Below are 16,161 nucleotides of genomic sequence, written 5' to 3'. Positions count from 1 at the left end.
GCACCCTGTCAGTACTACGGAAAACCAAATTAGTAAGTTAATTTGCTTTTCAAGCTCAACAAAATGACAGCTGTCCTTAGCCAGAAACGCCCCGGTGTACAGATAAGTAAATTCAAATTCCATCTAAATCTTAATAGAGGAAGTGGAAAAGGTCATACGCGTTATCAGTTGTTTTACAATCCTATTCCAGCATACTGAAATACTTTTTGTTATGATTAGCATAGACCAGCTAAAAAAATAAGCAATAAGGTAGCATCAGTCTGATTTACTTTACTTGAGAACATGAAATAATTTTTTTGCTTTTCAGCAGTGAAAATTTTTAAACAGGCAAATCTTGTTTTAAAACATGCCCTTTATTTTGTGCCCAGTTACCTTGTTTGGCTGCACTGTTCTCTTCAGGTTTTCCATCCACTTGTCCCTCTCAGCAGCTGAAGAACAGCTAAAACACTTGCTCCCACCTGAATAGGTTACCTACATATAAGACAGATGCAAAATGAGCAAGTGGATCTAAACGCCAGTAAAGTATCGAAAATTACAGTAATTTTTAGGCTTAGGTGGTGTCATGGTCTTAAGAAAACAGTAATACCCTTAACACACTTTTGCAAGCAATTCATGTCTTTATTACCATTTAAGGTCGCCCTGTGCTGCATAACTGGTCGATCTTGCTAATGACCAACAGCAAACAGAGTCTAAGAAAATGGTGCACCTAGAATTTAGGCCTCAAAAAACATGAAATGATGGCAACGGAAAATCAGAAAGAGAGAAAAGGTTACTAAAATGATTGTTATACACATTATGCCAAATCTGGACAGTCTGACATCACTTACAAAAACACACTGTAAACTGCCTTGGTTAAGGCGTCAGCTAAATAAACCGATAACAGTCATCACCTCGAAGCAGAACTCTTGTCCCAGAATGCTGCTGTGGAGAGGTTTGATCAAGACGTCTTCCTCCATTCCTAGCTCAAGGGCTTCGACGGCACTGCCTGGGCTCAGCAGAGACTCATGGGAACGGGACTCCTTCAGCTTGGGAAGGCCACGGGACCTAGAGCACAAACACACACTCTGTAAACTCCCTCTTCTTCAGAACACTTCACACTTCATCTTCCATCTCCCATCTCCCTCATGGCAGTCGATCTACAGAACCAGAGCATCTTGCCATTAAGGGAATGAGCTGATAAAGCATATTAAAGGCTTCAGAAAGAACCTGGCCACAATCAGGATATTTTTTCTGGGCTACAGCTATTAAACCTAGAAATAACATTTAGAAATTTAAATCTTTTAAAGTCTAGGATGAGATATGTATGCAAATTCATTACATCTGACCTACAGTAGTTTCTTGTTATATTGTTGTCATTGGGTCTACAAATTGGAGTAAAAACTCAAGAGAGATTTCGGGCCTAAAGTATCATAGAATAATATACATTAGGTCAAATCAAAAGCAAATTACTTTTAGGATGTAAAACTTTGTTCTCATTTTCTCAGACTGGCTGATAGCCTCGTTAATGCAAATTCATCAAGTAGTGTCATACAAAATGTCCTAAAAAGCTGCATAAGTACTCAAAACGTAATCAAACAAGTCCTAAAAGATTTATAAATACTGTAAACTACTCAAAACTACCATGAAAATGTTCTCTGACATAACTGCAAGCAAGAAACACTTATATTATAACATTCTTATTCTGATAAATAGAAACTGGGAAGCAAGAAGATTTAGTAACAATGCCAATGAAGAGGAACATTTAAAATTATATGTAATCAACAAATTATTGATGTACAACATAAGTAGGCGTAGGATTAAAGTAAAAATTAATGGCTAATTGTCTTTTCAGCAGAATAAGATACATACGTGAAACACTTAAAAAGCCACTTCACAGAGCATCCCCAGAGCATAGCGATATTTCATCCCCTGTATAATAATGGTACTTTTCCTCTCTTTCGGTGCAATGCCTCGTTTCTTCCGGTGTCAGTCTTCCACAGAGTATCGCTACATCTTTCTTCTTTTACAATGACAGCAACAACAGTAAAAAATCTACACTACTGACTCAGTTTTCTTCTGAATCTCATCAGGAGCACCTCTGCTTCAGTTTACAGGTAACATAAATAAACAAGGGCCTAGCCTGGCCTACCAACCTCCCACCTGAGGCTGTTACCATAGCAGTGGACCTACAAGGAGATTAGATTCTCAAGGCAGATGGGACTAGAGCTACAGATGTATTTACAGATGCTTTTTGTAAACTTCTGCCATGTCTCTTAACTTTGTAAAAATGATTCACTTTGGGATGGGGAACTTAATCATTTAGGAGAAGCTATGAAATGTTTTCGAATATAACAAAATAGGCTGTAAATACTTAAATATCCAACTCAGTTGGAAAAAAATCTGTTTGCATTCTCAAATACACTTACATCAATGAATAATAAATTGTGAACACTGTCAGACTGAGGCAGCATTACTCACAAGTGATGTCTTATTCATAAAGAATAAAAGTGTGGCCACTGATGGTGACTTATTCATGATACACTTCAAGTAGTCAGGCCTTATGTCTTCATTCGTTCATCAGTTTATTTAGATTGAAAAATGTTTAAAAATGTGTATTAATTTAGGCTATACAGTATCTTGAAAAACAATTCAGCTACAGTTGCAGAACTGGATAAGATTACAATATCATCAAATTCACTTTTATAATGTGAGTCTTATAATGGGACAGCTGTCTAAAGACAATCTTTGACAGGAAACCTTGCTGTTCTATGGGGAAACAGGTTAAAAGCAAGAAAGGAACAAACATGTATATATAAAACAACGTTTCGGCCATGGAGCATTCTTCAGGTGTGAGCCTGAAGAAGGCTCCGCGGCCGAAACATTGTGTTTTCTTTCTTCTCTTTTCAGCATGGAATAAACCTATTACTTGTTCCTTTGCAGCCTACGCATGCTGACGCAGCTACCCACCTGAACTATACAAGGTGTGTACTTCCGAGTTCCAGACTATTGCAGTTCTCACACATACAGTACACTCATCTATTTTTATATTTCCCAACTCACCTTTCTCACCTGCAACAATTACGGTCTCATTACCAACCCTACTTTGAGAAGCTGTATTTACAGGAAATTTCAAGTGAATGATTGGTGCCTTTTTGGCATTCATTCTTCTGGTGTAGTGTGCGGTGTAATGTGCAGTTTTGCCAAATGCCTGGAGCACACTAGTGACATGCCTTTAACAAACTACTAAATTCTGTTTAAAAGGAATGGTTTATTATCGGACTATTTTCTGCCACCCCCCACACACACATACACTGTTTTTCCGATTGCTAGCTGTCTCTCAGATTCATCCTCCCTGACAAAAGATTAACATCTCTCTCTTCCTGCCACAGATGGGATTAGATAAGCAAACAGCACTGAGGGTCCATGTAGAAAATGTAATCTGCAAAATCCTGGATTATCAGGCCACCTAGGGATACTCTCGACTTCTTCAGCCCAGCTCCGGACGGTTCATCCATTATAGATAAATCTGTCAGGCCTCCAAGACATAAAACACAAACATTCTGACAAAAGCTTTCCCTTTTTTACTGGAACTCTTACAATCTTTTGCACAATGCTATATTCCCTATATCAGAACCATTACAATATTTGAAGTGACCACTTGCTGGATGAGATTAGTGTCAGGTTCTTTATATTTTTTTTCCTGTTTCTACGGTCATGTTGAAGCTCACACAAACGCTCTCATTAGGGACACAAATGAAAAGACTAGAAAGGTTCAGATAAATTTGACTTCATCCATCATCTTAAAAACATGAGGTAAATTAGTTTATTTTCACTGGCACGTGAAGCACAAAAAACAGACAAAACAAACATAAAAACAATGTTATTTCTATTAAGACATTCACGCAAAATAAAGAGCTACTTCTGATATCTATGAGCCAGGAAATTCATTTCTCTCCCTAACTGCCCTGGATATTTGTCTCTCTGAAACGCTCAGCCACATCTACCACAGACAACACGTGCACCTCAAACTGTTACCTTTCAAAACAAAAATGTACTTTTAAAGACTTGCTTTGTAACCATACCTTTGTGTGTGAACATTGCCACATTCTTTGTGTAGGTCTTTTTTTCTCCAAAAAGATACTTATAAGAGGGAGACCAGCATTACAGGAGACATGGCAAAACCTGCACTCAGCTGCATTTGAAATAAACAGATGTGGCTACTGTAGGACCACAGTGCCTGTATGATCGCTCAAGCAATTGGCTAAACACAAATGCAGCACAAGTGCCAAATGGGAAACCTGGCATTAAGCAATCATGTAGATGGGATTAGTCCAACACTGCACATCACACTGACTCCTCAAGGTCAGGAATGAGCTACGATAACTGGAAATCAAGAGTCTGTAGAGATGACATTCATTTAACTATTGCAGCCATAAAAGTAAAATGACAGAATGGAAAATTAAGTCCCGTTCATTGTCTGAATTTGAAATGAACAAGAAAACTCGACTTAAATATTTTATTTTTTAGTCAACATAAAAAAATCATAAAGTACTTAAAGCTAATTAGCTACATGCTCTTGAGCAATATAAACATTTTATCTAAAAGCTAAACCATGTCTTACAGCACAATGGACCAGAGGGCAGCACCAAAGACTTAATAGCTAAACAACATAATGTACATTAAACTCTCTCGGAACATTCTGTTACTCTGCTGATCAAATCACAGAAAACCCTTTCCTTATTATCCATACACTGAAATCTGAGCATGGTCCTTATTTTCCTGACAGCTTTCTAGTAAATTAATAATATATTCACATATACAACATAGCAGAAAATCAGTCTCCAGATATTGAAAAAGTTCCTTGTTTTTAATTTCCTAAGAACATAAGAAACCTTGCAAATGAAAGGTTATTCAGTCCACCAGTTAATAGACATTGTTTTAAAACACATAAAATATTTGCTTGAATATTTACAACTATTTTAACCACTTTCTGTATCTTATTTAAGAGAATAAAAACAGAAACATTACATTGCATGATAATTTATTTCTCAGAATTTTCCTTTTCTTTAGACAGGCCTAGCATTCTACAGAACCCTAGTCAGGTTATTGCTGCCAGTGCATGTAGCTGCTTTCAATTTAAGCTGCAAAAGCTAAAGAAATAGAAAGATGACTAATTTTTTCACCTTAAAATCTACAGGTGTTACAGAGACTACAAACATGACTTTGTCAGTGAATTGCTGATTTACACAAGCAAGCAAGCCGTGTGCTGACCAGTTCTTCAAGGTGTGGCTTCCATATTTTGCCAAACTAAGACATCTCTGGCAGACACTGGATACATATTTTTGGCTGGATGTCAATTTAAAAAAATGCCTGTGGTTTCTGAAACACATGATATTAGATTTAACAGAAAATACTTAAAGAAAAACAGAAAATATAAACCACAGAACAAAAAAAATCTGCGCACGTACAGTATACACCTGAAAAGAAACCTTTGCTCAGACCTACCTGAAGCGCAGTGATCTTGATAAGTAGTTAACGCGAGTCCTTTTTACAATGAGTGTGGAAGCCATAGTTAATATTCCTCATTTAACAGCCGATGCTTTCTTTGACTCTTTATAGAGCAAAGAGCATGCACACAACAAAGACTCACGTTCACTCACACGCACAGCATGATCCCTACTCTCCCATAATACCTTAAAACCCACTTTCACTAAATCGCAAGGACCTCCGCGTGGTGGTTAAGCTCAGGGGAGTAATGCCAGTCACTACAACGCAGATGTCTACGGTTTGTTCAGTGCTATACAGCAGGAGCAGGCACTTGGCTGCTTTGTAGAACACATTACTGCTGTCCACAGCAAGACCCACCCACTGATGTGAGCCTGGCTGGACACTACCCAGAATACAGCAGACAAGCGACAGAACAGAAACAAAAGTAAAAACACAACGACTGTGGAGGCTTATAAAAGAATGAGGCCATTCGAACCAAAGGGAAAGCTCAAAAGCCAGCTGGTATCTACGTATATGAAATGCATCCAATAAAAATGATACTGGTCATCGTTTGAATTTAAACAGGTAACTCTGCCTATTCCATTTCAAACAATATCTAATATTTTATTTAACGGGTGATCATCAAACCAGTTCCCTCAAAAAAAAAAAATGAAATCCACCAACAGTCACTTAGAAACTATGCACATCCAAGTCCAGTGTGCAATTTATATCAGCTGAGAAAAAAACATAGATAACTTATTTTTGTTGTTAGTTCGTTCTATTTCTTCAGTAATTCCAAAATATTGTTTCATTTTAGAACATCATGCAATACTTGTCTGACTTTATGCAGTACATGCTTTTAACGTATACAACAGCTTAAACGCTGAACAGTCGGAAAATGTCTGCCAAGTGTAATCTTAGGGATTCCTGCAAAACAAAAGTGCTTAATGCTCCATCCAGTCATTAACTTCGCAGTAAAGAATCAGCATGGCTTACAGTAATGCTATTATCAACCAACTCCCAGTTTAATCCAGGAATCGATGCAAAATCTCGGTTCAGTTTTCCTGCTTAAATATCAAACAGCTATTAAGTGAAACGGAGAAATTGCACAATAAGTTGCTTCCAAAAAAGAAACCTGAACCTCACAAAACACACATTACTACTATTTTTATGGATTTTACATATTTGCTGATTCTGAAACCATGACAATTTTGCAAACGTCTTCCTGAGTTTTTATATTTAAACAGTAGAAAAAATCTACATGACTCGTTTCTACACTCTGACATAAGCAGGTAAATCAAGAGCTCACTTACAGTACCATGCTGTCCTCTATACTGAATTCTGTGAGTGGTTTAGTCTGTTGTCTCAGGTTTCATATCCTAAGGTAGCGCTGGTATTGTGAACTGAGAAGGAACAGACTGGGTGGAGCCAGATGACATTAACCAAGGGTGTTGCATGTGAAAATTCTTACCTACCTCTGTACACACTTGGAAAAGCTAGAAGATATAGGAGGTAAACTACAGAATATTTCTATTTAATATCTTTAAGATATTTTTGACTCTTCAGCTATAATTAAGAATAATTCGGTTTATTGGCCGTAACAATGGGAACGACAAAGACTTTCAATGGCATTTGGAGGATTATGAAACCGGTTTTTGCCAGTGAAGCATTTACAATGCAGAAATCATCCAAAAATGTAAGATGACTATTTTATGTTGTAGTATTTGTTAAGGTTATCTTACAATTACATGTATAGAAATATCTATACAATATAAAGCCTAGTTCTTCCAGCACATCTGTCCATTTTTCCATCTGAGGGTTTAAGCAAATATTTTCAGGTGAAAATAATGTAATTTCCACAAGGTGGAGCTCAAGAGTGTCCAATGGGCTATATATTGAGATCAGTTCATTACGGTTTCACCCAATGTTGAATTAAATACATCAGCTGATGAAGCAGTTCGTAACACATTCAGATTTCTGGAATTTAGAGCCCAGCACAAAATTTGCAAACCAATAATCATTTTATGATCACTTATTTTTGTGATTTTATGTATTTTTTGTTAATTATTTGATGAGTTGAAAAAAGCTTACAAGGAAAAGAAGGAACTTTGTCTAATTTCCAGCTGTCCGAAGAACTATTTTCATAAAACCACATGAAAATGATTAACGTTTAACCTTGTTACTGATTAGATTAGATTCCCCCAAAACATGTCACAATACAGAAGAGAGCTGCTTTACATCCTTGGGAGAGACTTTTACCAATAGTGGCATCACAGTGAAGATGCCCACTGAGTGAGGTGAACATTCTTTTTGCCACATGTGCGCTAAGGTCAGAGTAACGCATCCTGAAAACAATCAGACAGCAGATGAGCAGCCGAATCCCACCTGTCATTCTCAGCCAGTCGCAGGGAAGGCAGCCGAAAACTGGTGTTCCGATCCAGTTTAGTCTGACTCTTCGTCCTCTTAATTGAGCCTTTCAGTCGTTTGCTGAGAAAACCCTAGGGAACAAGAAAAGAAAAGGAGTCTGATGTGACACTGCAGGTGCTAGCGAGGCTAATTTAAGGGGATAAAGTGTGGTTCTGTGACAAAAGAGTGAAAACAATGTGCAAATAAAAGGTAATTCTGAAAACAAAGCCTCACTATTGGTCTTGAGGAAGGGCTCTGTGGAGCTTGTAAAATCAATCATTAAAATTCTAAAAGAATCAGACTATTATACTTTCAATATTTCACTTCAGAATGCTCCTACGCATATCACACAGCAGTAGTAAACAGAAAAATACATTGCTTTTTCAATTTTGTATTGCACTGAGGGAAACCAAGAATATATTTGAAGCTGCAGTGAATGTAACAGTAAATGGTGAACAGAAAAATAATGTATGCTGTGGGAATTAAGGTAGGTTTAAAAGTACTGACTGGTCTTTGATTACTATAACTAAACCACTTTGGTGATGGAAAACTGGATTATGAGGATAAACACAGAGGTCTATTTACTAGAGACCTGTCTGTGTTGGGGAGGAGTAAACTCAAAACGCAGGGTTACTTTAATATCTCAAGCCAACTTTAAGAACTGTTGCCCCGGCACCCTGCAAAATAGAAATACTGTTTATCTGAATGAAGAGCTTCCTGGGAATCTGACATCTCAGGTATTGAACTGAAACCCCATGAAAACAATGCAGTGTTCATCATAAAACCAGAAAGACACAAATACCAAAGGGAGTTGCTCAAGATCTGAGGAAGATCTTGTGGGTTACAACATGGACAACAAGTACAAATGATGCCGTACCTAAAATATTCAAAATATTTCATTATTCAGCAATGCTATGTGGCTCCGGTATTAGAAACAGCAAAAACAAAGGGAGTGCTGCAATCTCTAGAGAAACAAGTTTAACAAGCATTTTGGAATCAACACAGCCCCCAGTTACAGTACAATGGACTCAACCTGAAGACGTAAATTGCAGACCCTATCTCTGTGATGTATTAAAGTAATTGTTTTTGTAAAAACTCAATGGTGCACCCTCGATGGCAAATAAGATCAGTCACCTTTTCAAAGATGACTACGCATTTGTGTTTAACAATGCTCAAAGCTGGATACAAAATAAAAGTGCAAACAAGTTAGTTCCGAGGAGTCCCAAGTTGTATACAATGCTGGACCAGAACCTCCTTAAAAACCATGAGAAAATCAAGGATTTCACTCAGTTATTCTCTTCAAACAAATACAGCAATGCAACATTATTCTTCATTTTTGTGGAACTGATGTAAATTTTTCACAGGCAGTAATAATAGCCCAATCAAGCCTGGAATTAAAGAGATACCTTGGTCAGTGGTATTTGATTGACAATGACTGATATTAAAGGCCCTGTTAATTCTGACATTAATTCCATTAATAGCTGATTATATTTACTTTATTAAGCACCCTAGAGTTGTATCAGAATGCACTTCACACCCATCATACTTCACTAATTTATAAAACATTATTTCCCTGAAAACTAGTTTATGTTCTTAACTTATAGTGGGAAAAAAACATTTCAATTTCACAATCTCTGAAAATCTAGAATATCACATTCCTGTATGATGTAAAGAACTCAGGTCTTCATAATGGGAGTTAGGTTAAATTAGCATAAAATTAAACATTTATTCAACTGGAACACTTATCACAGGGAGAACTGACAGTTCCAAAATCTGCTGCAGGTAGTTCATGCACTTGTCTACCAGTTCTGCTATGCATGAGTTAGAAGTGTTAATTCACTGTAAAAACGCTCGCCTTTGGCCATTCATACATATGTAAAAGTACAATACACCCAGATTCAATGTCAACAAGTCAGTGTTTTCTCCTGGTTGTTAAATAGTGTTAAATTCTATTGCATGCAATTTCATCATCTGCTTGGCCACACTTAATGCTGATTAATTAGGCTGCCCTTGAATTCACTACCTACTGAACTTTATGTCTGACTTCATTATTGATCAACACAAACTCCTAATTATTTTGAAGAAATGTAGTATAACTAATGTTTTTTGCAACATCGGACGTTATGCAAACACAGCTGCTCTGCCTAGGCCAAACTTACAGTATGAGTGGTATAGTACATTTTATAAACATCTGGAGGCAAAAACAATTAAAAGAAAATGTCAATCATTGCCACTATGGGATATGGAAATCAATAACCACAAGGAAATATTTATAATCAGAGTGTAATGAAAGCTTTCATACCTACATTGCAGGTAGTCAGCCAGGTCTTCTGATGTGCCTCAAAGGCACTGATTGTTTTCAGAGTCACAAAATGCTTTTCTGCATGGGACATCTATCTGGGTATTTGTTTCTGTACCGTTTGTGATTCCTTGTAAATGTAACTGAGCTATTTATTGTACCCATTGGTTGATTAGTATAGATTAGTTGGAAATCACTCCATTAAACCACAGAAAATCTAAAAACATGCCTGTAAATCCCAAACATCCTCAGTCAATTTTAGTTATTTTGTGGGAGGTGTTGGGATACATGTTACACACAGTAATTATGCTTATGGCCAAAATGTAAACACAAAGCTCTTTACACGGGGCTCTGTAAACATTAATCTGATTGGACACTAAAGACATCGCTAACAGTTATCCTGATTAATGTATGCCATGTTAGCCTGTTGAATTCAAAATGTGATGCATGTAATCTTGTTAGGAGACATGCATACAGAAAAGCGTGCTAATGAACCCTAAAAATAGAACCGATATTTATAATGCCATGCTACCCGTTTTAATACAGAATTACTGTTTATTGATAAGATTGGATGGCTAAAAAAATAATTTCTTGTGAATCATTTTATGGCTTATGCTATACAAGAGAGAAAAGAAGGCACATAATTTTTCAAATAAGAAGTTAAATTGTGAAATGACTTCTTTGGTTTTCAGCCTACAAGGGACAGAAGTGAAGGTGCTTCGGCTACACTTTTCACATTGGGTGGAGTGAAAGAATGCTGTAGCTCTTATCCTGTAACCCCCAAACGGTCTGTACCTCTTGCAGTTATGTGACATGCAGTGAAATGGTTAAGTAGAAGGTGGAGATTCAAAATCAAAACAGGCCATTTGAATCTTAGTCCTACTGTAGAAAAAACAAAAGCTTTAAAAAAAAACACATTTAAATGATTAGTGTGAGAGCACACTTATTCTAATGCGTTTTGCCTTTTTTACCCTGGAGAATTGAGTAGGTCATCTGTTCCACAGAGCTACAATTTGCAATAGTGTCCAGTTCGCGATTAGGAAGAGACACACTGCAAGTCTGTTTCAGATTAGGCCCTAGCCCCTCTGAAAATTTGAGAACAAATCCCCCAAATGCTCTGATGCTGTGAAAATGATTTCTTCCAGGTGAAGGCAAACACTTTTTCTATGCAACAGAAATAAACAAATATTTTTCTTTTTTAAATAATAGTCACATCAATAAAAACATAGCCATACACACGCAATTTAGCCCTCAGATCTGATTACGTAACTAATGATATGGGATCTTTATTCTTCCATTCTTGAATCTGTTTAAATGGAAGACCTGTTTCTTAATGGATATTAACTAAAACCAGGTTTAAATGAGCCTATTAAAAAAAAACCTTATAAAGCATACTATGCGTCAGTTACATACTCAAACTTTAAATACATTGATAAGAACTACAGCATTTAAAACCTAAAACGCTTTTTCTTGAACTCTTTAGAAATGCTGCTGTCCTTGGGCCAAGGGAAAGACAACATTCAAAGGTTATGTAGCCCAGCTAGGGGCTAGCTGAACATAGCTGATATCCGGATTCACAATAGTGCAATAGGAATCTCTGAGGCAATGTGGGATGTCATATGACACTGAACACATTAAACACTCCTGAAGCCAACTTCCTGCTAGCAAGACTGGCAAAAAATGCAGGTTTGGACTTTAGAAATGTGCATAACAATCTGTGTACTTTTCAGATGTGAACTACCAAGATTTAAATTTTATTCTTGATATTCGCTCCTTTTCTCTGTTCAAGTATATGGAACACAAATTTCTAAACAAAATTTTATATTTTTTTTACACAATCTCTCTTCAGTCAAAATGCTAAACTGTATATTCTAACAATTTGTTTACCTTTTTTAATGCCTTGTCAAATTGTCAAGAAGTTGTAAATGATGTGTTGTAAATGATTAACACCTAAGTCTTTTTCTTAAGTAGCCTCTTCAAGTTGGTATTTATATTTTATGCGTTTACTAGCAGCATTTAGCTCTCTGTACTTGTTTATACTATATGTCATCTGCCAGGTGTTTGCCCAGTCTGGAACTTCTTCTTAATCATTCTGAATTTCCTTTGCAGATTCTAACATGTTAATCCTCCTGTTTTTAGATCAACTGCAGCTTTATAAGTATAGTAGAACCTTTGTGATTGATAAAAATTAATAATAACAGGTTATAATACAGATCCCTGTGGTACTCCACTAATATAATAAGCCAGTGCCTTTTGCACCATAATTAACAAATGCATTGAATTTGAATATTACCACTATATAGCTTTGGAGCATTATGCCATAAGAAGCACTTTACTAAACGGTTCATTCTGGATTGTGAACTATTATGTGGTTGGGCTCTTTTTCCTGTGCTTTTTAATGCATTGCCCCTGAGCATTCCCAATTTGTCTAGCGGGACACATTTTGGGTGGAAATAAATCCTAAAATCCAAATCTAATAAAGCAAGACTAAAAAGACATCATGAGCAGTCAACCCATTATCTAGGCACATGGAAGAAGCCAGAAACGCAGCACTCCCAATGTTTAATAATGACAAATCAGACATACTGGAACTTTGAAAGGGGAGGAGTTCGGCCCATCCATAGAGCTGTTTTTCTCAGTGCTTCCAACTCCCGATATACTCCTCCTCCTCGGTGACCTCTCAGCAGACACCTCTGTAAGAAAGAGAGGAAGAGACAAATTAACTAGTGGAAATCGAACGCTGCCTTCATTTCAGAATCACACATAATCGCTTCTCTTAGCATCATGCCTCACTCTGTATAAAACTTGTGTAGATTTTTTTTTCATAGTATGTTTCACTGGGACCAACATTGAGTATTTTAACTATTTTTCTCTTAGGAATGCTAAAAGATGACAGAGGTAGTTTTCTTCCCAGCTTTAAGGAGACATGACATGCAGGTTTTGCGGCTGTCGTCTGCCATGGTGCAGAGAATTAACCTATTACCGAAAAATAACACCTATGGGCTACACTCCTCAACGTGAAAACTGAATATTCTAGATTTAAAATATATTTGGGCAAAGGAAGAAGTGGCCTATATTGCTCGGCTGTTTTCACTCTTTTATTACACAGCGGATTCTCTTAAAGGCTGGTGGCAGTCCAAGGTGTTTATGAAGTAGCACACAGTATGACAGCAGGTGCATCAAATATTTTAGATTCAATCTTTCCAACTCGGCGCACAGCCGACAATACTTCAGCCCCTGGCACTGAGGGACCACCAATGTAGTGCTCAATAAGACAAGAATTCGCTCACTGCTGCAACTAAATCTTAAGCCTCCCTCGGGGTCCACCAACAAAAGAGAGACGGTGCAGAGATCTAGCTAGTGCCAATCAGAGTGCCTTCTGGGTAATTCTCCCCCCTTTTCAGAAGGAACAGGGCGAAGGCTTTTGTTCTGCAGTTTGCTGGAATTTACAGATGCACCAAAACAGTCATCGGAAGAAAAACAACTTGAAAAGATCTGTTTGTGGAAGATTTTCTTTCAATCCCCCCTCCCCCACAAAAGCTAACTAAAGATGAAAGGATCAATACCCCATAGCTAATAAGTCCCACCGAAATGCATTCAACCCACCAGATGGACCCTTGCTGATCAGTGTGTAGCAAGAAAAAATAGCCCTTAGCCACCCTGTATGCCTACTGCCCTTTGGGCTTTGTGGAACTGTACCACACGAGAAAGCTCACTGTTTTCTGGAGACCTATATTAGAAGCGATGCTCAATCTGACATGATGATGAGGCGGGGTCTTAAAAGAAAACAGACGCTAAAAGCATATCACAATAAAAAGTTCAGGTTCCTGCTTACAAAAAAAAAAATTCACAAATTCCAAATCATGAATGAAGTATAAGAAAGATGCGCACTTTCATTAAGATGTCCATTGTTGGCTTTTCACCTGTTGAGACCACACGGAATTTAGACCTCTCTGAGGACTGTACACCTCAAAGTAAAGAAACACCGTTACTGCCCAACGCCAACCTGGAATTTTGAAAATGCCGCGCAGGATTGAGGGATTCATCTTATGTTTGGATGCTGTGCAGAATACCCGAGTCTGAGCCCAGGTGAATGGACAGAAAACCTGAGCACATGTTTTTAAGTATCAAGCATTTCAGGAGTGAGTAGCTGTTCAGTTCAATCATGCTCTCCTGGTCTCTAGATCTCTAGCTCATACACATTTTGTTCTGTACAGAATGGGATTTCCCATACCTCTTCTTTTTAATAACAGCTAACCAAACACAATATTATGAGCAATTTGACACTAGCCTTTAGCTCTTAATAAGGGAATGCTTTAGTGGCCTATCGAGAGTGACAACCTTCCCTCTGGAACACTGCCCAGATTGATGCAGTGTTTAGCCTGCAGTATTCCTCCAATGACAAAGACCTCTAACTTCTCCTGACGGAGTCAAGTGACCTACAGACACATCAGTGAAGTGACTGCTGCATACAGAGGACTCCTGCCTGTCGTGTAAGCAAAGCGCATGAGTATCGGCTTAAAATCCACGAAAATCCAAAGAAGTCAAATGCGAATAACAGCTGGCAAACAGAAGAAATGTGACTTGTGCCTTAACTTGGATGCCATGAAGCATATAAAGCTTTTATATGAAAACGTGATGCTGAGATTTAAGAATAAACTGAAAAATAACTTCACTTAACTGTTTTGTTACATACATTTTGTACTTCATCCAATGACAATACTGTTTGCTGATCTAATGAAAGTTATACAGTAGTCTACTTTCTCCAATACCTCTTATGAATTCTCAACATTATGCACTAAAAGCATTGGGAATTTGGAGACTATTATATGCATAAGTGAAACATTGTTATCTTGGTAATATTGATACAGTGCACAACAAAAGAATGCATTTGAAAAGACAACTAAAATGAAACTAAAAATACTGCAGTTACCTTAGCCATCATCAGACTCTTGCCAGGTTTTTAAAAATGACACATGCTTGACAAAAGTAATAGTTTGCAAAATTGCTACAACACGTAGATTCACATCCACACTCAGAAATGGAACCTCCTAAAGTACAGGATAACACTCCCAAAAACGTTATTTTCCATGCAGAATGTTCAATTTAAATACTGTATTATTCTCATGAGCCCCTGAGATGACATCCCTTAGTATAACATGTGAGAACCAAAAAACAGCCCACAACAACCTTCTGGCTCCAGATGTTTCAAGTGCACTGGATTAATTAACACAGAGGCTTCAACATCGCAGTTAATAAGACAGTAAACAGCACAATATAAAGATAAAACTTCTATACCTCTATCACAGCTGTTCCCCATCATTTGAAGAATGTCATATGGGCTGTCCAATTCACCTCTGGATTGGCCGAACACAGATCATTAGCCAATCAGTAAAGTGTACTACTTCCGAGTAGTGACCACTGCCTACGCAACAGAATTCTCCTCTCCATGTCTGATTAGTTGAACTACATCTTTGCAATTAATTTCCTTCGTACAGGCTTCCTCCTTGCAGGCTCTCTCTCTTTCTCTCTCTCGGCTTCCGTCCTAACCTTCACTTTATCACAGTCCTAGGTTTTGGCTGTCAGAGGAAGAGATTTTACCGCAGTTATTCAATCAATCGCTGTAACTGCACTACTCCGTTTCTCTCCACCTAATACCGAGCAGCTTCAGCAGTTACTGCTACTCTGTCTGCCTGCTGCACCTCTGGGACAATGCGATGAAAAGATTTCTGAGGCAGTGACAGACGAGCATTAGGAGAAATTTATACCTGTACTTAACTGATAATCCAACAATTCTTTAAACGGTTCTCTGGCACGACCTTAATCCTGAACACCTAATCACATTCCGTTTCATTTTCCGAAAAGCTGGGAACATTGGCACATTTTTTGCAGGGACTCCAGGTCTCTGTCCGGGAGTCAGTGCTGCACAGTCCCCTGACGAGGGCTACAGTAAGTGTGAGTACTGTGTTAACTAATCAGCTTTTCAGCTA

At 37.7% G+C, this 16,161-nt stretch overlaps 1 protein-coding gene across 4 annotated transcripts in view; it reads right to left on the bottom strand.

Moving 5' to 3' along the window:
- The window catches only part of rasal2 (RAS protein activator like 2), a 102,704-nt gene that overhangs the window by 17,335 nt on the left and 69,208 nt on the right, over positions 1–16,161 (bottom strand). For all 4 annotated transcript variants that reach the window (XM_088927384.1, XM_088927382.1, XM_088927383.1 and 1 more), the window contains 4 exons: positions 12,758–12,864; positions 7,852–7,964; positions 891–1,044; positions 373–471 (listed from right to left, as the gene is read on the bottom strand). In XM_088927384.1, the coding sequence (XP_088783510.1) occupies positions 373–471; positions 891–1,044; positions 7,852–7,964; positions 12,758–12,864 (473 nt within the window). The remainder of the gene's footprint in view (positions 1–372; positions 472–890; positions 1,045–7,851; positions 7,965–12,757; positions 12,865–16,161) is intronic.

The sequence above is a fragment of the Atractosteus spatula genome, chromosome 11, assembly GCF_055471065.1.
Source record: "Atractosteus spatula isolate fAtrSpa1 chromosome 11, fAtrSpa1.hap1, whole genome shotgun sequence".
Lineage (NCBI taxonomy): Eukaryota > Metazoa > Chordata > Actinopteri > Semionotiformes > Lepisosteidae > Atractosteus > Atractosteus spatula.
The sequence above is the reverse complement of the archived record's forward strand: the minus strand, read 5'-3'. Positions and strand labels throughout refer to the sequence as shown.